Below are 24,455 nucleotides of genomic sequence, written 5' to 3' on the forward strand. Positions count from 1 at the left end.
GCACCGAACTACCCGTTTGAATAAACGTCTCAACAACAAAGACGCGATGTTCAATCATCCACAGCTCCATGGCTACTGAAATGGCGCCTAACAACGAGTAACCAACAGCCATCACGCATGCGCTAGACCCCCCACTTGCATTGTTATACCCAATTCAAACATGAATTACATTTTTAAAATGTCTTTGTTACAGTGTATTAAATGGCATTATATATGTAGTCTTTAAAAAAAATAAAAATTGAAATTCGACTAAAAATAACTGTGTACGAGTTTTCTGAAAATCGTCACACCTCCCAGCCGGACCCTGTATATATATGTCTATATATACACAGTCACGTGAAATAGTAAGTACACCCCATGTAAAGTTTTGACTTTTTCAACAAATTTCAACATACAGCTATTTGATCTTCATTTAAACAATACTGATAGATAAAGGTGATATAATATAACAAATATCATGAAACATTTACATTTTGTAGTCCATTGTATAATTTAAATAAACATAAATGCAAATTTCGCAAGTGGAAAAAGAAGTACACCCCTACATTTATCACTACTTCAAATACCTAAAATTAGAATGAGGTGCACCAGCTCAGGTGCAAATGATTAGAACATCGTTGGAGAGGATCTTGGAGGAACCTGTCTGATTTAAACCTCTGACATTTCGTTTGGTTTGTTCTTTGTTGTTGAAGTGTGTGGCGTCACCATGCCTAGATTAAAAGAGCTCTCTGAGGCCTTCAGAAAGAAGGTTATAGATGCCTACGAGTCTGGGAAGGGATTTAAAAAGATCTCCAAACAATTTGAAATCAATCATTCGACTGTCCGGAAGATCATCTACAAGTGGAGAAGATTCCAAACCACTGCCAACTTGTTCAGGCCAGGCCACCCCAGCAAGTTCAGCCTGAGAGCAGACCACAAGATGCTGAAAGAAGTCTCTAAGAACCCCAGAATATCATCACGGGACCTACAGGTAGCTATTGCCACTGTTGATGTCAAAGTGCATGAGTCTACCATGAGAAAGAGGCTGCACAAATTTGATCTACATGGGAGGTGTGCCAGGAGGAAACCTTCGCTGTCCAGAAAGAACATCAGGGCAAGACTAAAGTTTGCCAATGAACACCGAGGCAAAGACCAGCACTTCTGGAACAATGTGCTCTGGACAGATGAGTCAAAGGTAGAGCTATTTGGCCACAGTACCAGAAGACATGTTTGGCGAAAACCAAAGACAGCATTTGACCACAAGAACCTGATACCAACTGTAGTAAAGCATGGTGGTGGAAATATTATGGTTTGGGGCATCTTTGCTGCATCAGGGCCTGGGCAGCTCACCATCATAGAATCCACTATGAATTCTTCATTGTACCAGACGGTGCTTGAGGATAATGTGAGGCCATCTGCCGGAAAGTTGAAGCTCAACCGAAGGTGGACCTTGCAACATGACAATGACCCTAAACATACCAGTAAATCCACCAAGGAATGGCTGAAAAGAAAGAAATGGAGGGTTCTGGAATGGCCAGGTCAAAGCCCGGATCTAAATCCCATCGAGATGTTGTGGGGGGATTTGAAACGAGCTGTGCATGCAAGAAACCCCTCAAACATCGCACAGCTGAAAGAATTCTGCATGGAGGAGTGGACAAAAATTTCTCCCAGTCGATGTCAGAGACTGGTCGACAGTTATAAGGAATGCCTACTTGAGGTTGTTTCTGCCAAAGGGGGAAATACCACCTATTAGAGCCAAGGGTGTACTTACTTTTTCCACATGCGGAATTTGCATTTATGTTTATTTAAATTATACAATGGACTCCAAAATGTAAATGTTTCATGATATTTGTTATATTATATCACCTTTATCTATCAATATTGTTGAAATGAAGATCAAATAGCTGTATGTTGAAATTTGTTGAAAAAGTCAAAACTTTACATGGGGTGTACATACTTTTTCACGTGACTGTATAGTGTATATACAGTATATATACCACCTTTAGAGGCCATTTTTCCCCGCAAAGCGGGGGTTGGCCTTTTTCGGGAACCGTGGTTGTTGTTGTTTTTCGGTCCCCTTTTTGAAGCAATGTTTTACGGCCGGATGCCCTTCCTGACGCCAACCCTTTTTGCCGCCTTCAACGACAAGCAGGGAATTACCAGTGAACTGGTACTCAATTAGCCGACCTCGGAAGGATGACAGGCTGAGTCAACCCCCCTGGCGTTAATTCAGCGATCGACCGGGATTCGAACCCAGGATCCTTGGAATCCTAAGCCGGCACCCTAGCCGCTAGCCCAACACCAGGGTCCTGACTGTATATACAGTATATACAGTATATACAGTGTATATATATATATATATATATATATATATATATATATATACAGTGGAACCTTGACTTACGAGTTTAATTCGTTCTGTGACCGAGCTCGTAACTCAAATTGCTCGTTTCTCAAATCAAATTTCCCCATTAAAATGCATTGAAATGCTATTAATCCGTTCCAGCCCGCCAAAAACCACACCATTTTTTTTTTAAATATACAGTATATATAAAAATATCTCGCGCTTTATATTTCACCTGTATGCAGCATACAAGTTGGCAGGATGGCCTGGACTGGAGGTACGCACACTTGACTCTAAAGTCTAAACTGTCCAGCCTGGGTTTGAATCCCGACCCAGCTATAACCTGTCATGGGTGAATCACAGGCAGGGTGATTCATCAATGTGTGTACCGCTAAACTGGGCGCCCCGTTTGCGTCCCATTAGTTGTTGGATGTTAAGGATCTCACCGTGTTTTCCACAAAGAGAAGGCGAGCTATCGCCGGCACTCTGAACAAGTTGTGGCCTGGCATGCTCTTCTCCTCTGCCGTTATATACGTCCTCCTCGGCACCTCGCTCATGTTTTTCGACGATTGCGTGTTTTATATCCAAGCACAAGTTTTATATAAAACACGACGATTGCGTGTTTTATATCCACAAGTTGTGGCCTGGCATGCTCTTCTCCTCTGCCGTTATATACGTCCTCCTCGACACCTCGCTCATGTTTTTCGACGATTGCGTGTTTTATATCCAAGCACATCATCCTCTTCTTCTTCTCAGTACCGTGTTTTCCACAAAGAGAAGGCGAGCTATCGCCGGCACTCTGAACAAGTTGACGGCAGAGATACTGTACTTGCACGGCAAGATAACCACGTGACCAGAACCCACCTGGCGGAGTAAACTCAAAATAACCAACATGCGAAAACAAAAATGCAGCGCTATACGACAGAGATACTGTACTTGCACGGCAAGATAACCACGTGACCAGAACCCACCTGGCGGCGTAAACTCAAAATAACCAACATGCGAAAACAAAAATGCAGCGCTATACGACAGAGATACTGTACTTGCACGGCAAGATAACCACGTGACCAGAACCCACCTGGCGGCGTAAACTCAAAATAACCAACATGCGAAAACAAAAATGCAGCGCTATACGACAGAGATACTGTACTTGCACGGCAAGATAACCACGTGACCGGGTGGCGAAAGCTCATAACTCGGCTCGCATCTCAAAGCAATAAACCGCCCGAGCGACGGCTCGTATCTCGAAAAACTCGTAAGTTGGGGCACTCGTAAGTCAAGGTTCCACTGTATATATATATATATATATATATATATATATATATATATATATATATATATATATATATATATATATGTCACGCTACCAGATTCTTGTACCAGATGCGCTCATCATCTACTGGGTATAAACGCCGTTGAAAGGCGGCGCCGCGTGTTTCACCGTTTTCGCTTCCGGAATGATCGTTTATCAGCAATAAACTTCCGTAAATATACCTTTATTGGACACAGTTTCGTCTTATATTTCACCCATCGACGGAAAAATATACGATCTTTCATTCTATGACGGTGGCATTACCTGTTATGACCGTTGAAGCCTGAATTTTGCTTCGGACTCGACGGTCATTTTCCGCGATTCCGCGGCAACAGTCGCCTGGTGGCGCGATCGTCGCTACACGTGTTTGTTTAGAAAATGATTAATGATACTGATAATGAATAATACTGATACGTGACTGATAATTATCATTGAGTCATTATCTTGTGAGCCTAATTCACAAAGTACATACAAGTACAGCATTGTTCAGTAAACGATATTCTTTGTCCAGTATATGAATAAAATATCATGCACACTGGATGCACAGCACTGAGCAGCATGTACAGGTCTTATTATCATCATATCTACATATTCTACATCATTATCATATTCTACATTCATCTCAATCATATTCTACATTAATCATGATAATGATTGAGACAGTCATCATAGTTTGTGCAATTGATAATACCTGTACATGCTGCCCAGTGCTGTGCATCCAGTGTGCATGATATTTTATTCATATACTGGACAAAGAATATCGTTTACTGAACAATGCTGTACTTGTATGTACTTTGTGAATTAGGCTCACAAGATAATGACTTGACCTTTGAATCACACTTCTGGCTGCCAACTTAATATCCCGTGGGGTTTTCAAGTGTAAGTAGTTTGATGCCACATGCATTTCTTGTCCTTCATGGATAAATCAAGCCCAGTGTACATACAACAACAACAACAACATGCATTTTAAAGGCCATTTTCCCGACAAGAGCGGGGGTTAGCCTTGCGGTCCCCATGACAATCTTCTCCATTTTGCCCTATTTTCTGCATCTCTCCTTGTTAACCCCCGTGCCCGCATTTCTTCTTCCACCATCTTTAGCCAAGTCTTTCTCGGTCTTCCCCATCCTCTACCTCCTTCTACATTAATTTCCATCACTCTTCTCAACCAGTCACTTTCATCATTCCTCAACACATGACCAAACCATCTCAACCTCTTCCTCTTCACAGCATCCATCACAAGCTCTATTCCCATCATCTTTCGCAATTCATCATTTGTCTTCCTCTCTCTCAACAAGAATAATAAGATAAGAATAATAAGATCTCATATCTTCCCCCATCCAAAACCTTGATCTTTTCTGCCCCCGCTAATTTCACCCCAAATCCACTTTTTTGAAATACCAACTTCTGTCCTGGAAGTCCTTGGTTTCCTTGTGTTTTATACTTCTCCCACCCCTTCCCACACCTCCTCCCCCAAGCCCTCTCCCTCTCACAGATCTCCCGATGTCCCTGCTCTCCAATGTTGTGTTTGTGTGCTTCCCCTTCTCTCCCCATCTTGTCTTCCGCTCCCTCTTATTATTGTTGTTATTATTTTATTATCTTATTATTCTGGTGTAGGCTTAGCGGTTAGGGTGCCGGCTTGGGATCCTAGGATTCTGGGTTCGAATCCCGGTCGATCACTGAATTAACGCCAGGGAGGTTGCCTCAGCCTGTCATCCTTCCGAGGTCGGCAAATTGAGTACCAGCTTGCTGGGATGAATGATCACGGTGTGTACCCCAATTCAGAATAGGTACACCGTATCCCTGCGCATCGTAAGAGGCGACCAAGGGTTGACGTCAGGAAGGGCATCCGGCCATAAAAACATTGCCTCAAACAGGGAACCATGATTGTCATGGGGCCTGCAAGGCTAACCCCCGCTCTAGCGGGGAAAATGGCCTTAAAACGATCATTCATTCATTCATTCATTCTCTCAACGATACTCCGCACATCCGTCGAACCATTCACATTTCCACCCTTTCCAACCTTCGTTGCTGCTCTACGTTCATTACCCATGTCTCGCTCCCATAAATCATAACACTTCTCACACATGCAGCATACACCTTTCCCTTCAGCTTCAACGACACTCCCCTCATCATCAGCATGCCACTCAGTTCCCGAAACTTCTTCCATGCACATCTCACTCTAGCAACCGTTGCAGAGTCTGATCCACCTTCTCCATTCAGCATGTCTCCGAGGTAGCAAAATGTTTTCACACCTTCCAGCTTCACGCCGTCTCCAAGATCCAACTCAACATTTCCTCAATCTGCAGCTCCCTCTGTGCACACCTTACATTTGAATGTAGCTCTATGGGAATACTGCTGGAATACTGCTGGAAACAATGGAATACTGCTCTCCCCTCTGGGCTGGTGCTCCTGTCTCACACCTAGCTCGTCTTCACGCTGTTGAAACCAAAGCATTCAGAATCATTGGAATCTCCCGCGATGAAGCTAACTCCAAGGGCCTCTCACTCACTCACCGCAGGCAGGTTGGTGGTCTTTCCATCTTCTACCGACTCCTCTCTGGCCTTGCCCTCCCAGCTCTCTCTGGGCTCTGTCCCGCAAATATTCCTACAGGTCGCACAAGATCTGCCTGCAACCCTCTTATGGTCAAACTGCCAAAATCAAGACTCTCTGCTCACCTTCACTCCTTCATTCCTCTCTTCTCCCGCCTCTGGAACAAACTCCCTTACTCTCTTCAATCCCACTCCACCCTCCAGGTCTTTAAAACTGCTGTTCACCACCATCTCTTATCTTCCCCCATCCAAAACCTTGATCTTTTCTACCCCCGCTAATTTCACCCCAATTCCACTTTTTTGAAATACCAACTTCTGTCCTGGAAGTCCTTGGTGTCCTTGTGTTTTATACTTCTCCCTCCACACCCCCCCCCCCCTTCCCACGCCTCCTCCCCCCAAGCCCTCTCCCTTCCACACATCTCCCTGCTCTCAAATGTTGTGTTTGTGTGCTTCCCCTTCTCTCCCCATCTTGTTTTCCGCTCCCTCTTTTTGTGTGTTTTGTTTGTCTGGTTGATTTGTTTGTGAAGTAAATGTTAGCTCTTTCACGAGCCTCGATTCAGTATACAAAAAAAAGAAGGAAAAAAAAAGCTGCCACACTGGTTAATGACCCTCTCAGACCACTACATTTTTGATGAACCCACTCAGCGCACATTGTTCATTGAATGGAGTTCACTCCGACACCCTTCCTACACACAGCACAGGGCCACTTCCCAGTTCTTTCCACCTCACCATTCTTTACCACTTGCCATCACCTTCGTCTTTCCGATATTCACCTTCAGACCTTTTGTCTCCATACATTCCTTCCACTTGTTCATCTTTTCCTTCAGTCCATCCATACTTTCCGCAATCAACACCAGATCATCTGCATACAACAACTCCCACGGTAAACCCTCCTTTACGTTCTGAGCCAGCACCTCCATCACAGCTACAAATAGTCGTGGACTTAGTACCGACCCCTGATGCACTCCCACCTTCACCTCAAACTCACCACTGTTCCCGCCCTTCGTCCTTACAGCTGTGCGCGCTCTTTTGTACATTGCCATCACTACTCTGATCAACCATTCCTCCACTCCTAACTTCCTCAATGCCCATGTCAATACTTTGCGTGGAACCCTATCGAATACTTTCTCCAGATCAACAAACCCAAGAAACAACTTCTTCCTCTTCTCCAAGTACTTCTCCTGCAACTGCCTCACAATGAAAAGCGCGTCTGTCGTTCCTCTTCCTGGCATAAATCCAAACTGCATTTCGTCGATCTTCACTTTCTTCCTTATCCTCCTCTCCAACACCCTTTCCAATACCTTCATTCCATGCTCCAATAACTTTATCGCTCAGTACGAGCCACACTCCAGAGAGTCACCTTTCCCCTTGTATAGAGGGACGAGGGTACTCAGTTCCCAATCCACTGGAATGCGGCCTTCTTTCACCACCAGATTACAGATCTCTGTCATTCTCTTCACACCCCAACTTCCTGCTGCCTTCAACATATCTCCCACAACTCCCGTCAGCCCTCCCGCTTTTCTACTCTTCATTGCTTTTATCGCTTCCTCAACTTCCTTCTCAGTTATCTTCTCTGCCGGTCCTAAAACTGGGTTACTCTCTATGTTGCCATCCCATTCATTCTCTGTATTCAACAGCCTGAAGTGGAGATCGGTTTCTGAGGTTTGGGACATGGAATGTAGGGACAATGACAGGGAGATCAGGAGAAGTGGTGGAAGTATTGGTCAGAAGAAGAGTGGACATATGTTGTGTGCAAGGGACCAGATGGCAGGGAAGTGGTGTGAGAATGGTGAAGGGTAGGCAGGGGCAGAAATAAGTTTGTGTGGCAAGGGTGCCTGGAGGGTGTGAATGGTGTTGGTGTCCTGTTTTCTGAGGAGTTTGTAGACAGTGTGGTGAGTGTGACGAGAGTGAGTGATAGGTTGATGATGGTGAAAATGATGATTGGAAAGCTCTTGGTGAACATCATCTCGGGATATGCTCCGCAGGTTGGTCGAAGCGATGAATAAAAGGACAAGTTCTGGTGTGCGATAGAGAAGCTGATGGAAAACGTGAAAGATGAGGAAGTTGTTGTGGTAGGAGGAGACCTAAATGGACATGTGGGAAGGAGTATGGATGGTTTTGACGGAGTTCATTGGGGTTACGGATATGGTGTGAGAAATGAAGAAGGTGAAAGGATTTTGGAGTTTGCTGATGGAGCTGATTTGTTGATTTGTCATACTCAGTTCCAGAAAGAGGATAATAAGCTTGTTACATACACGTCAGGTGGGTCGACGACAACCGTTGACTACCTGATGGTGCGTAGGCGAGATAGGGGGCACCTCCGGGACACAAAGGTGATCCCGGGGGAGGAGGCCGTTTCACAGCACCACTTGGTTGTCTGCGACGTAAGGGTGAAAGGTGCGAGGAGAGCTCGGCGGGTGAAGTACCAACCGAGAATGAAGGTGGGGAGGTTGAAAGAGGTGACAGTAAGGGAGGCATTAAAAGAGAGGCTGAGTAGGGTCGAGGATGATGTGGTTGAGCTTGAAAGTGGTTGGATGTCGATGAAAGATAGTCTGTTGGGAGCCGTTGGTGAGGTATGTGGATGGACAAAAGGACCACCGAGGCACTCGGAAACATGGTGGTGGGATGATGAAGTTGGAAAGAGGATTGACGAGAAGAGGAAGAAGTTCAAGGAGTGGCAGAAGGTGAAGGGTACGGGAGCAGAAACAGCAGAGCATGAAAGTTATAAGGCAGCCAGGAAGGCTGCAAAGAAAGAGGTAGCAAAGGCGCAGGAGGCATGTAGGAAAATGTTCGGAGAACGCTTGGATTCGGAAGAGAGTCAGAAAGCAGTATTCAGGATTGCAAAGCAGATAGCGAAAGAGAGGTGTGATGTGATGGGGGTGAGTTGCTTGAAGGATGAAGTGGGACAAATCGTTGTCGACCCAGATGGAATTAAAGGAAGATGGAAAAGATATATGGAAATGCTGTTGAATACAGAGAATGAATGGGATGGCAACATAGAGAGTAACCCAGTTTTAGGACCGGCAGAGAAGATAACTGAGAAGGAAGTTGAGGAAGCGATAAAAGTAATGAAGGGTAGAAAAGCGGGAGGGTCGACGGGAGTTGTGTGAGATATGTTGAAGGCAGCAGGAAGTTGGGGTGTGAAGAGAATGACAGAGATCTGTAATCTGGTGGTGAAAGAAGGCCGCATTGCAGTGAATTGGGAACTGAGTACCCTCGTCCCTCTATACAAGGGGAAAGGTGACTCTCTGGAGTGTGGCTCGTACCGAGCGATAAAGTTATTGGAGCATGGAATGAAGGTATTGGAAAGGGTGTTGGAGAGGAGGATAAGGAAGAAAGTGAAGATCGATGAAATGCAGTTTGGATTCATGCCAGGAAGAGGAACGACAGACGTGCTTTTCATTGTGAGGCAGTTGCAGGAGAAGTACATGGAGAAGAGGAAGAAGTTGTTTCTTGGGTTTGTTGATCTGGAGAAAGCATTCGATAGGGTACCACGCAAAGTATTGACATGGGCATTGAGGAAGTTAGGAGTGGAGGAATGGTTGATCAGAGTAGTGATGGCGTTTGTGGTGAGTTTGAGGTGAAGGTGGGAGTGCATCAGGGGTCGGTACCAAGTCAACTACTATTTGTAGCTGTGATGGAGGTGCTGGCTCAGAACGTAAAGGAGGGTTTACCGTGGGAGTTGTTGTATGCAGATGATCTGGTGTTGATTGCGGAAAGTATGGATGGACTGAAGGAAAAGATGAACACGTGGAAGGAATGTATGGAGACAAAAGGTCTGAAGGTGAATATCGGAAAGACGAAGGTGATGGCAAGTGGTAAAGCATGTGGTGAGGTGGAAAGAACTGGGAAGTGGCCCTGTGCTGTGTGTAGGAAGGGTGTCGGAGTGAACTCCATTCAATGTACAATGTGCGCTGAGTGGGTTCATCAAAAATGTAGTGGTCTGAGAGGGTCATTAACCAGTGTGGCAGCTACATTCAAATGTAAGGTGTGCACACAGGGAGCTGCAGATGGAGGAAATGTTGAGTTGGATCTTGGAGACGGCGTGAAGCTGGAAGGTGTGAAAACATTTTGCTACCTCAGAGACATGCTGAATGGAGAAGGTGGATCAGACTCGGCAACGGTTGCTCGAGTGAGATGTGCATGGAAGAAGTTTCGGGAACTGAGTGGCGTGTTGATGATGAGGGGAGTGTCGTTGAAGCTGAAGGGAAAGGTGTATGCTGCATGTGTAAGAAGTGTTATGATTTATGGGAGCGAGACATGGGTAATGAATGTAGAGCAGCAACGAAGGTTGGAAAGGGTGGAAATGCGAATGGTTCGACGGATGTGCGGAATATCGTTGAGAGAGAGGAAGACAAATGATGAATTGCGAAAGATTATGGGAATAGAGCCTGTGATTGATGCTGTGAAGAGGAACAGGTTGAGATGGTTTGGTCATGTGTTGAGGAAGGATGAAAGTGACTGGTTGAGAAGAGTGATGGAAATGAATGTAGAAGGAAGCAGAGGACGGGGAAGACCGAGAAAGACTTGGCTAAAGATGGTGGAAGAGGAAATGCGGGCAAGGGGGTTAACAAGGAGAGATGCAGAAAATAGGGCAAAATGGAGAAGATTGTCATGGGGACCGCAAGGCTAACCCCCGCTCTAGCAGGGAAAATGGCCTTTAAAATGCATGTTGTTGTTGTTGTATTCAACAGCATTTCCATCTTCCTTTAATTCCATCTGGGTCGACAACGATTTGTCCCACTTCATCCTTCAAGCCACTCACCCCCATCACATCACACCTCTCTTTCGCTATCTGCTTTGCAATCCGGAATACTGCTCTCTGACCCTCTTCCAAATCCAAGCGTTCTCCGAACATTTTCCTACATGCCTCCTGCGCCTTTGCTACCTCTTTCTTTGCAGCCTTCCTGGCTGCCTTATAACTTTCATGCTCTGCTGTTTCTGCTCCCGTACCCTTCACCTTCTGCCACTCCTTGAACTTCTTCCTCTTCTCGTCAATCCTCTTTCCAACTTCATCATCCCACCACCATGTTTCCGAGTGCCTCGGTGGTCCTTTTGTCCATCCACATACCTCACCAACAGCTCCCAACAGACTAGCTTTCATTGACATCCAACCACTTTCAAGCTCAACCACATCATCCTCGACCCTACTCAGCCTCTCTTTTAATGCCTCCCTTACTGTCACCTCTTTCAACCTCCACACCTTCATTCTCGGTTGGTACTTCACCCGCCGAGCTCTCCTCGCACCTTTCACCCTTATGTCGCAGACAACCAAGTGGTGCTGTGAAACAGCCTCCTCCCCTGGGATCACCTTTGTGTCCCGGAGGTTTTTTTTTGTGGTTTTTTTTGTATACTGAATCGAGCACCGTGAAAGGTGCCCCCTATCTCGCCTACGCACCATCAGGTAGTCAACGGTTGACTAGTCTTGTACATACGTCTTGTAAATGGGGCTTCACCAAACATGTGTGTGAAAATTCTATCCATGTAGGCCTACTTGTCATTTTGTCTTGATATTTTGGCATGACAGCTTGGGCTAGCGTACAGATGGCGGGCGATGATTTACAGTATTTGTGTACAGTTGCAATGCAGATTATGCTTGAAGATTTAATGCAGATTATGCTGTACATAATAAATACAGCAGTATTAGAAGAAATAATCCCTGGTGTTGGGCTAGCGGCTAGGGTGCCGGCTTAGGATCCTAGGATCCTGGGTTTGAATCCCGGTCGATCGCCGAATTAATGCCAGGGGGGTTGACTCAGCCTGTCATCCTTCCGAGGTCGGCTAATTGAGTACCAGTTCACTGGTAATTCCCCGTTTGTCGTTGAAGGCGGCAAAAATGGTTGGCGTCAGGAAGGGCATCCGGCCGTAAAACATTGCTTCAAAAAGGGGACCAAAAAACAACAACTACCACGGTCCCCGAAAAGGCCAACCCCCGCTTTGCGGGGAAAAATGGCCTCTAAACGGTGTTTTTTTTTTTTTTTTAGTATTAGAAGAAACATGTGCGTGTTTGTTTCCCATAAATTCCAATTAAAATCAGTGCTGTTCACAACTTATTTGCTCGGAGAAAAAGTGAAAAATACACAATATTGGCAAGGTGCTAAAAAAATAATTGGCACTCGGCCAATAACTCTTATGGTACTTTTATTTACTTTACTTGTCCAACATCATGCTTGAAAAAAACCTTTAAACCCTAGAAATTGATTCTGATTGTAAATTACTGGTTGGTATTTTTTGCGAAATTTTCTAGATTTCCTGGCATGAAAAGTTGAAAAACGACAATTTGGGGAACACATGAATATTTAAATTTTTATTTTAATGAATTTGTAATTGCCCAATTTGACCAACCCTGCTATTTTATGAAGGTACAGGGTTGGTACTTTAATGCTGCAGGTATAACTCGAAATCCATAATTTGAGCATCTGGTACAAGAATCTGGTAGCGTGACGTGTATATATATATATATATATATATATATATATATATATATATATATATATATATATATATATATACACATATATATATACTGTATATATATATATATATACTGTATATATATATATATACTGTATATATATATATATATATATATATACTGTATATATATATATATACACAAAGAATTAAGTTAAGCACCCCCCCCCGTTTTTTTACAACCTCGCACATTACAAGTTTGTTGTCGTCAAAACAGTGTAATATACCCATGATATTGCTATATTTTCTGGAGAAGTGATATTATGGTCACATAAAAACATAACAATCATGCCGTTTTCAATATTTTATTCTGAATAATTTAAGGTGAAATTTTTTGGGAATTTTAGGCATATTCTCACCTCAATTTAAGTATGGAGCTATAGGTCCATCACGGACAGTGTGGATGACGTTTATGTTTTCTAACGTACAGTCATTGTTCTGAGAAGACCTCTAGCGATCTTTGCGTCAATAACGTGTGTAGGACCCACGTGATCGGATCACTGACTCAACCAATCACTTTTTTTCACTTTGATCACTCAATTTCATCAATGGATAATTGCTAATGTCATACCAATCATTATTTGATCTCACATACCTTAGAATATATGCCAATGTATACATATACACAAAGAATATATATTAGGGGGTGCTTACCTTAATTCGTTGTGTAGGGGTGCTTAACTTAATTCTTTGTGTATATATACTGTATATATATATATATATATATATATATATATATATATATATATATATATATATATATATATATATATATATATATATGCAGTGTCTGTGTTGTCTTGTCTCGTCTCTGAACTACTCCCTCAAATTTTTATGAAATCCTACGAAACTTCTGGTATGCACCTATCTCTCCCGTCGGTATGTCCTTAGGGTATTGTTTTTCGAAAATATTCCCCCAAATTTTTTTTTTGATTATTTTTGGAAAAAAACATTTTCAACTCGTCTTCAACTTCAATTGTTTATAAAATGTAATATCACGTATATTACATTTTTTTTGAAAAAATTACCAATTTTTTTTGGGGGGGAAGTTTTTTACGTTTTTTTTTTTGTTTTTTTTTTACTTAAGTCTTCAACTTCAATTGTTTATAAAATGTAATATCACGTATATTACAAATACATTTGTGCAAAATAATTGTTTGTATTATGATTGGTGTGAAGTGTAAACGATGACAAAACAGCAACTCATGTACAGTCTATATATATATCTGTGCAGCATCTGTCCTGTGTTGTGTTGTCTTGTGTCGTCACTGAACTACTTTCTCAAACTTTTGTGAAATCGTACCAAACTTCTGGTATGCACATATCTCTCCCGACGGTATGTCCTAAGGGTATTTTTCTTTGAAATTTTTTCCAATTTTTTTTTTTTTTTTGGGGATTTTTTTTTCCAACTTCAATTGTTTATAAAATGTGATATCACGTATATTACAAATACATTTGTGCAAAATAATTGTTTGAATTATGATTGGTTTAAACTAGAGTCCCTGTATATAGAGAGTTGTGTCAACTCACATTTGGACGCCATTTTGTGTCTAAGTGTGTCGGATTAGATATACATGTACATTCGCGATATGGGGTGATATATTCTAAACCTGCTAAAAAAAATTTTACTACACATATTTAGTCTTATTATTACATACAGGTGATATTTGTTTTGTCAAAAACTCAGCTATTGCCGTGAAAAAGAGCTGTGTGGTGATATTAAAAGTGGTATGGCAATGCATATTACAAGCCAACACTGCATATAAGAGCTAACATTATAAGTAAGACAAACCAATGCTGTCGTTCTCTGAATTTTAATAACTTTTAGAAAGGAGTGTGGGCATATCCAATATTTTTTAAAGGGTGCCGAGAGCAATTCCGGTGTAGGACTTCCAGCCGACATATAGTCTAACACACTTAAAACAAATTCTGTACGTGGTATTGCCATATTTCTATAGTGTACAACTTTAGTTTTATCGACATTTATATTCAATTTCCATTGTAATGATTTAACAAGCTGCAAGTCAGCTTCTGTCTCTGACATAAGGAAAACGTCATCGGCATCTAGTAAGATTGAAACGTTCATTTATTACTACACCCTTGCCCAGAACTCTGATGGATATTGCCTGATCGATTAATATGTTTCATAGCTGGCGACTTAATTAACACTTAATTTTCGACTGCGCCAAGCCGTAATTAAACAGAGAAAAAACTTTTAAAAATACCTGCAGTGTGCACGGTTCGTCTAGTCGAACAGATATGGAAAAGCACAGATAAGACGTCGTATTCACCATAACTTGTTTAATTTCACCAGGAACACGATGAGGCCAATACAGTAAACATTCAGTACAAAACTTGGTTCATACATTCAGTACAGAACATGATTCATACATTCAGACCGTAAGAAAACTCTGCCCGTAATACAACACTCTGACCAGACCAACACTTCATCCCACTACGTTCACTCCTCACAAGTGAAACTCATCACTACTCCGTTCACTCCTCACAAGTGAGACTCATCACTACTCTGTTCACTACTCTCATATTGTATGTTTTGGGAACGATAGCTGTCACCAGGTTCAATATATAGGGATTGTCCAATGTGCAAAATCTTCCATCACTACAATTTGGCCATAAATCCCGGGGTGGGAAATATTTGAGCAAATATGCCACAAGACGCATGAGCACTGTACAAAGCAAACAATAACTCGTCAAATTTTGGACGTATGGATGGCTGCACAACCCGCAAAAAAATTGAGCAGGTCCCCCCCTAAAATTGCTTTTATGATTGCCGATTAGGCTAAAGATTTTAAACCAAAAAAATAACTTGCCTCGGAATAAGTTTTGAATGGACGGACAGACAACTGAAAACAAAACGGACCATGGGTTTCCCACCCCTATAAAATCAAAATTAATTCCCTCTGAAAAAGTACAGTGACATTGCCCGCAGACTACCCAACCGCAGACCAGGCAATGTCACTGTACCGGGACATTTCATCAATCAATGACAATATGCGGTCCGCTAGGACTACCCGAAAAAAATTGAGCAGGGTTCTTCCCACGGAAATGCATTTTTGGTCAGCTCCTTGAAGATTATAAACAAACACAAATCACTTCCCTTTAAAAGGGTTTTCAACGGACAGACAACCAAACAAAAACCGAGCAGATAGAATTGCTTTTGAACATCGATCATCAAGCGGCGTGGGCCTACCTGGCAGAGTCTCGAGGAGTCGATCGCTTTCCAGCTCTTTCGTCTGACTTTCGTTTCCCAAATTTGTCTTCTGACTTTATCACTTGGAAATCTATACATCTTATATTTCCCAGATTGGTTTGAACAACCAAAAGCAGAACAACCAGTCATTTTGTTTGGCAATAAACAACATTCCCGTACCAAGCTGACGTTCACGCACGGTGAAGTTAGACACAAAATGGCGCCACGAAATCACGTGACCAGAAATCTCGGGTCAGCGCATGGCGCAACTCTCTTTATACAGGGACTCTAGTTTAAACCATGACAAAACAGCAACTCGGGTACAGTCATTTATCTATATATCTTCCCACCTGGGCAGTGTCTGTGTTGTCACTTAACGACTCCGTCAAACTTTTGTTTCCATGGTTGTGAAGTGTTTCTAATTACGTTGTGGTGGTTTTGAATTATGTGGTGGTGAGGTGTTTTTAAATGACGTGGTGGTGAGGTGTTTTTAAATGATGTGGTGGTGAGGTGTTTTTAAATGACGTGGTGGTGAGGTGTTTTTAAATGACGTGGTGGTGAGGTGTTTTGAAATACGTGGTGGTGAGGTGTTTTGAATTACGTGGTGGTGAGGTGTTTTGAATTACGTGATGGTGAGGTGTTTTGAATTACGTGGTGGGGAGGTGTTTTGCATTACGTGGTGGGGAGGCGTTTTGAATCACGTGGTGGTGAGGTGTTTTGAATCACGTGGTAGTGAGGTGTTTTGTATTACGTGATGGTGAGGTGTTTTGAATTACGTGATGGTGAGGTGTTTTGAATTACGTGGTGGTGAGGTGTTTTGAATTACGTGGTTGTGAGGTGTTTTGAATTACGTGATGGTGAGGTGTTTTGAATTTCGTGGTGGTGAGGTGTTTTGAATCACGTGGTAGTGAGGTGTTTTGACTTACGTGATGGTGAGGTGTTTTGAATTACGTGATGGTGAGGTGTTTTGAATTACGTGATGGTGAGGTGTTTTGAATTACGTGGTGGTGAGGTGTTTTGAATTACGTGATGGTGAGGTGTTTTGAATTTCGTGGTGGTGAGGTGTTTTGAATTTCGTGGTGGTGAGGTGTTTTGAATTACGTGATGGTGAGGTGTTTTGAATTACGTGGTTGTGAGGTGTTTTGAATTACGTGATGGTGAGGTGTTTTGAATTACGTGGTGGTGAGGTGTTTTGAATTACGTGGTTGTGAGGTGTTTTGAATTACGTGATGGTGAGGTATTTTGAATTTCGTGGTGGTGAGGTGTTTTGAATTTCGTGGTGGTGAGGTGTTTTTCATTACGAACCTCATCACTAACGCGGTGACAGCCCACTGAGCTATTGAGTCTTTGGGATATCCTCAGAGATTTCTCACATTAACACTGCGAGCTTTATATATTATAAGTGCTGGCCGATAATCGCGATGGGATGATAATAGTGCTTTCGATTTACTATCGCGACAACGATAATGGAGATTTATTATCGCGTTAACTGTTGCTCATGCTGTAGAATGTAAATCACACCATGAACCCGGATATTGATGGTGTATTGACTGCATTTAGCTTCTCTCAAAAGATGTGCCCGCATGAAATGCAGCTCCACAAAATAAAGTAGGTGATACAATAAAAAACCACCTTTTAGAGGCCATTTTTCCCCGCAAGCGGGGGTTGGCCTTTTTCGGGAACTGTGGTTGTTGTTGTTTTTCGAATATCGTGTAAAAGGTGATACAATATCGAATGTATATTCTCCAAGATGCAATTTAAATGGTATATCATTAAACAATAAACGTCGAAACGAAAACAACTACTCAAGGCGTCGCGGTGCTTCCGGTGTCGCAATGGGCGATACGTTTGAGTTTGCGGTGTCAGTGTGTGAAGTTAAGCACTGAAGGCAAAATCATCTCAAATATCGAGAAGGTGAGCGTACTCGGGGTGCGGACCTGCACTTTAGTCCGGTGAGCTTATTTCAATCGAGCAGTGTCCATAGGTAAGCCAGTCAGTGGGTGAGTGAGTCTGTAAACACTTCAGTCATTATCGCTTGAACCAAACACACGATTTTGATGGAACGTGGCCACAAGCTTCATATTTGATGCCGAATGAAGGTGTATAGGTGAGGGCGAGACGACCGGAAGTAAGCTGCAACACGTGCCCTTTTGTGGTTTGTTTTCAACGTATCCAATCACGTGACTGTTGTCCCGAAGGGTGCACTAACCGGAAGTTACGTAGTTCCGCGGGCGCCTATTTACCGCATCAAAATCTGCGCTCATTCATGGTGTTTATGGGGAGGAGGAGGGAGGGTTTGGCAAGCAGCTTCATCAGTGAGTTTCGTTAGCAAGCAGCTTGCTTGGTGTGTTCCATTAGCAAGCACCTTGCTTGTTGTGTTCCATTAGCAAGCAGCTTCATCAGTGAGTTTCGTTAGCAAGCAGCTTGCTTGGTGTGTTCCATTAGCAAGCACCTTGCTTGTTGTGTTCCATTAGCAAGCAGCTTCATCAGTGAGTTTCGTTAGCAAGCAGCTTGCTTGGTGTGTTCCATTAGCAAGCAGCTTCATCAGTGAGTTCCGTTAGCAAGCAGCTTCATCAGTGAGTTCCGTTAGCAAGCAGCTTCATCAGTGAGTTTCGTTAGCAAGCAGCTTGCTTGGTGTGTTCCATTAGCAAGCAGCTTCATCAGTGAGTTCCGTTAGCAAGCAGCTTCATCAGTGAGTTCCGTTAGCAAGCAGCTTCATCAGTGAGTTTCGTTAGCAAGCAGCTTGCTTGGTGTGTTCCATTAGCAAGCAGCTTCATCAGTGAGTTCCGTTAGCAAGCAGCTTCATCAGTGAGTTCCGTTAGCAAGCACCTTGCTTGTTGTGTTCCATTAGCAAGCAGTTTGCATGTTGTGTTCCATTAGCAAGCAGCTTCATCAGTGAGTTCCGTTAGCAAGCAGCTTGCTTGTTCCATTAGCAAGCAGCTTGCATGTTGTGTCCCATTAGCAAGCAGCTTCATCAGTGAGTTCCGTTAGCAAGCAGCTTGCTTGGTGTGTTCTATTAGCAAGCACCTTGCATGTTGTGTTCCATTAGCAAGCAGCTTCATCAGTGAGTTCCGTTAGCAAGCAGCTTGCTTGTGTTCCATTAGCAAGCAGCTTGCATGTTGTGTCCCATTAGCAAGCAGCTTCATCAGTGAGTTCCGTTAGCAAGCAGCTTGCTTGTGTTCCATTAGCAAGCAGCTTGCATGTTGTGTCCCATTAGCAAGCAGCTTCATCAGTGAGTTCCGTTAGCAAGCAGCTTGCTTGGTGTGTTCTATTAGCAAGCACCTTGCATGTTGTGTTCCATTAGCAAGCAGCTTCATCAGTGAGTTCCGTTAGCAAGCAGCTTGCTTGTGTTCCATTAGCAAGCAGCTTGCATGTTGTGTCCCATTAGCAAGCAGCTTCATCAGTGAGTTCCGTTAGCAAGCAGCTTGCTTATTGTGTTCCATTAGCAAGCAGCTTGCATGTTGTGTTCCATTAGCAAGCAGCTTCATCAGTGAGTTCCGTTAGCAAGCAGCTTGCTTGGTGTGTTCCATCAGCAAGCAACTTGCATGTTGTGTTCGATTAGCAAGCAGCTTGCATGGTGTGTTCCACAAGCAAGCAGCCTGCATGTTGTGTTCGATTAGCAAGCAGCTTGCTCTCGCTTACCAAGCCAGACGTTCCGTATCGACCACTTTGCAAACTGCTCGTCCATTCAATTGGCAAAAGGAGCAAGCAATTTCCTCCAGGCAAAAAGACGTTTGACTTTAAACAAATTGCAACAGAATTAATGAAATAGAGTACGACCAAACATACATACCTTTATGGGTATTCAGGTCGTTTCTATGTGTGTTGTTATTGTATGCTAAATGGCTCTCAAGGCGCTAATTACATTATTTATATTATCACGACAATCGTGATGAGGTCCATCATCATGATGTAGGTTTTCTGATGTCATTGGAAAAGAAGTCCTATTGTTGGCTCTGAACCTTTTTTCTAAAGGAGTAAACTTTATGAACCTCCCTTCTTCCCCTCCCCCATGATTAGAGATGCAAATTTTCATGTGCAAATAAATAAATAAATAAATAAATGCAAATACTCGAACAGAAAAGAACTCTTTTTGGATTCGAAAAGGGAACCTACACTGATCCTCACCTGAGTGAGGATGTACTTTCTGCCAGCTTCCGGCACGGTGACGAGACTGGCATTGATGTAATCATTTTCTCCTTGCTGGAGCCTAACTCGGCTTTCGTCGACTGTACACAAGAAACACACGCACATGGACATGCATGACATGCAAAAAGGACATGCATGACAAAATGATCAAAACAACATACAAGATTTACAGCAGTACATTCAGGAGCAAAATGGAAGGGAAGGTGAAGCTGCAGTAATTATTAATTAATCAAAGGGCCACGAACCACCACTCGATGGGGAACTGTGCAACGACCGTTGGATTTGCATAAACGTGTTCAACACCACATAGACATTGGGAAGCGAGGACGTTGGGGGAAAGGGAAATCGACATCTTACATATGGATTATTTTAAAGCGTTATATTTACATCAGAGCAATGGGCGTGGCTGTGTCGACCCCTCACCTGTCTAGACATTGCTTTAGCTGTAAAATAAATAAACTGGAACACTTGGTGAAGCGCATACCTCTGCCAGGCTGAACAGTTCACGCTTGGTATTCCACCGATAGGCCGAATCAGGATTCGGACCTGAAGCAACATCTAATCGGCTTGTTCTCGTCACCTAACCAACTCATCCTCCTAGTTTGGTCATAACTCGTACAGAACTTCTTCAAATAGCACGCGATACAGTATAATCATCTTTGGCCCTATCAATCAATTGTGAAGAATCACTTAAGTCGTAGTATCCGGATTTTCACAAAAATCGAATCAATGTGTCCTTGTCACACACCCAACTTGTCCACCAATTTTTTTTATTTTTATTTTTTTTGTATACTGAATCAAAGCTCGTCAAAGAGCTGACAACCGCGAGGGAAAGACAGTACAGGGGGACCGCGAGGGAAACACAGCACAGGGGGACCGCGAGGGAAAGACAGCACAGGGGGACCGCGAGGGAAAGACAGCACAGGGGGACCGCGAGGGAAAGACAGCACAGGGGGACCGCGAGGGAAAGACAGCACAGGGGGACCGCGAGGGAAAGACAGCACAGGGGGACCGCGAGGGAAAGACAGCACAGGGGGACCGCGAGGGAAAGACAGCACAGGGGGACCGCGAGGGAAAGACAGCACAGGGGGACCGCGAGGGAAAGACAGCACAGGGGGACCGCGAGGGAAAGACAGCACAGGGGGACCGCGAGGGAAAGACAGCACAGGGGGACCGCGAGGGAAAGACAGCACAGGGGGACCGCGAGGGAAAGACAGCACAGGGGGACCGCGAGGGAAAGACAGCACAGGGGGACCGCGAGGGAAAGACAGCACAGGGGGACCGCGAGGGAAAGACAGCACAGGGGGACCGCGAGGGAAAGACAGCACAGGGGGACCGCGAGGGAAAGACAGCACAGGGGGACCGCGAGGGAAAGACAGCACAGGGGGACCGCGAGGGAAAGACAGCACAGGGGGACCGCGAGGGAAAGACAGCACAGGGGGACCGCGAGGGAAAGACAGCACAGGGGGACCGCGAGGGAAACACAGCACAGGGGGACCGCGAGGGAAACACAGCACAGGGGGACCGCGAGGGAAACACAGCACAGGGGGACCGCGAGGGAAACACAGCACAGGGGGACCGCGAGGGAAACACAGCACAGGGGGACCGCGAGGGAAACACAGCACAGGGGGACCGCGAGGGAAACACAGCACAGGGGGACCGCGAGGGAAACACAGCACAGGGGGACCGCGAGGGAAACACAGCACAGGGGGACCGCGAGGGAAAGACAGCACAGGGGGACCGCGAGGGAAAGACAGCACAGGGGGACCGCGAGGGAAAGACAGCACAGGGGGACCGCGAGGGAAAGACAGCACAGGGGGACCGCGAGGGAAAGACAGCACAGGGGGACCGCGAGGGAAAGACAGCACAGGGGGACCGCGAGGGAAAGACAGCACAGGGGGACCGCGAGGGAAAGACAGCACAGGGGGACCGCGAGGGAAAGACAGCACAGGGGGACCGCGAGGGAAAGACAGCACAGGGGGACCGCGAGGGAAAGACAGCACAGGGGGACCGAGAGGGAAAGACAGCACAGGGGGACCGCGAGGGAAAGACAGCACAGGGGGACCGCGAGGGAAAGACAGCACAGGGGGACCGCGAGGGAAAGACAGCACAGGGGGACCGCGAGGGAAAGACAGCACAGGGGGACCGCGAGGGAAAGACAGCACAGGGGGACCGCGAGGGAAAGACAGCACAGGGGCACCGCGAGGGAAAGACAGCACAGGGGCACCGCGAGGGAAAGACAGCACAGGGGGACCGCGAGGGAAAGACAGCACAGGGGGACCGCGAGGGAAAGACAGCACAGGGGGACCGCGAGGGAAAGACAGCACAGGGGGACCGCGAGGGAAAGACAGCACAGGGGGACCGCGAGGGAAAGACAGCACAGGGGGACCGCGAGGGAAAGACAGCACAGGGGGACCGCGAGGGAAAGACAGCACAGGGGGACCGCGAGGGAAAGACAGCACAGGGGGACCGCGAGGGAAAGACAGCACAGGGGCACCGCGAGGGAAAGACAGCACAGGGGCACCGCGAGGGAAAGACAGCACAGGGGCACCGCGAGGGAAAGACAGCACAGGGGCACCGCGAGGGAAAGACAGCACAGGGGCACCGCGAGGGAAAGACAGCACAGGGGGGACCGCGAGGGAAAGACAGCACAGGGGGACCGCGAGGGAAAGACAGCACAGGGGGACCGCGAGGGAAAGACAGCACAGGGGGACCGCGAGGGAAAGACAGCACAGGGGGACCGCGAGGGAAAGACAGCACAGGGGGACCGCGAGGGAAAGACAGCACAGGGGGACCGCGAGGGAAAGACAGCACAGGGGGACCGCGAGGGAAAGACAGCACAGGGGGACCGCGAGGGAAAGACAGCACAGGGGGACCGCGAGGGAAAGACAGCACAGGGGGACCGCGAGGGAAAGACAGCACAGGGGGACCGCGAGGGAAAGACAGCACAGGGGGACCGCGAGGGAAAGACAGCACAGGGGGACCGCGAGGGAAAGACAGCACAGGGGGACCGCGAGGGAAAGACAGCACAGGGGGACCGCGAGGGAAAGACAGCACAGGGGGACCGCGAGGGAAAGACAGCACAGGGGGACCGCGAGGGAAAGACAGCACAGGGGGACCGCGAGGGAAAGACAGCACAGGGGGACCGCGAGGGAAAGACAGCACAGGGGGACCGCGAGGGAAAGACAGCACAGGGGGACCGCGAGGGAAAGACAGCACAGGGGGACCGCGAGGGAAAGACAGCACAGGGGGACCGCGAGGGAAAGACAGCACAGGGGGACCGCGAGGGAAAGACAGCACAGGGGGACCGCGAGGGAAAGACAGCACAGGGGGACCGCGAGGGAAAGACAGCACAGGGGGACCGCGAGGGAAAGACAGCACAGGGGGACCGCGAGGGAAAGACAGCACAGGGGGACCGCGAGGGAAAGACAGCACAGGGGGACCGCGAGGGAAAGACAGCACAGGGGGACCGCGAGGGAAAGACAGCACAGGGGGACCGTGAGGGAAAGACAGCACAGGGGGACCGCGAGGGAAAGACAGCACAGGGGGACCGCGAGGGAAAGACAGCACAGGGGGACCGTGAGGGAAAGACAGCACAGGGGGACCACGAGGGAAAGACAGCACAGGGGGACCACGAGGGAAAGACAGCACAGGGGGACCACGAGGGAAAGACAGCACAGGGGGACCACGAGGGAAAGACAGCACAAGGGGACCACGAGGGAAAGACAGTACAGGGGGACCGCGAGGGAAAGACAGCACAGGGGGACCGCGAGGGAAAGACAGTACAGGGGGACCGCGAGGGAAAATTTTGTCCCAATCCATCCATAACTTATCGAGATATCGTGCACACAAACAGATTGGGATGACAACAACCGCCGCCACCGATCTAGTGCAATTTACCATCCTCTCCGACCACCAAGGGTGTGTTCAGGTACAAAGTTTCTGGGAGAGCACTCACCAAGTGGCTTCAGCACTCAAGCAAGCACTCCATTTAAAACTGTTGATAAGGAACGGCTGGCTTAGCAAGCGCTAGCTAGCTGCTTGGTAACTGAACACACCCCTGGGCACAAGAAAGAGCAATCAGCTGTTCAAAATCCTATCACCATTGAGGACAATGTTCTCGAGTCATTGTTTGTCCTGGTATAAGGGGGTTTGGCCTCAATCACACCTGTTTCACCGTGAAAATTGCGTACGTAATAAATATAGACACGACAACGTCCGAGGTTGAGTGCAACGAGCACGTGCGATTTGCACAACTTTATCAACAGGAACTTACAAGGGTTTACATCTCGATATCGGTTCCTGACCCGGTTGTTGGCGCAACAGGCGGTGCGGTAAGGTAGTTCGCAGCTCCTCCGGCGTACGTCCTGGAACAGGCAGAGACAGAGACAGAGACAGAGACAGAGACACACACACACACACACACACACACACACA

At 46.0% G+C, this 24,455-nt stretch overlaps 1 protein-coding gene across 2 annotated transcripts in view; it reads right to left on the bottom strand.

The window, feature by feature from the left end:
- The window catches only part of LOC137435246 (tyrosine-protein phosphatase non-receptor type 1), a 56,378-nt gene that overhangs the window by 12,995 nt on the left and 18,928 nt on the right, over positions 1–24,455 (bottom strand). For both annotated transcript variants that reach the window (XM_068128859.2, XM_068128860.2), the window contains exons 2-3: positions 24,295–24,385; positions 19,998–20,098 (exon numbers count right to left, since the gene is read on the bottom strand). In XM_068128859.2, coding sequence (XP_067984960.1) covers positions 19,998–20,098; positions 24,295–24,385 — 192 coding nt within the window. The remainder of the gene's footprint in view (positions 1–19,997; positions 20,099–24,294; positions 24,386–24,455) is intronic.

Source organism: Myxine glutinosa, chromosome 9 (assembly GCF_964187855.1).
Source record: "Myxine glutinosa chromosome 9, kmMyxGlut1.1, whole genome shotgun sequence".
NCBI classification, from domain to species: domain Eukaryota; kingdom Metazoa; phylum Chordata; class Myxini; order Myxiniformes; family Myxinidae; genus Myxine; species Myxine glutinosa.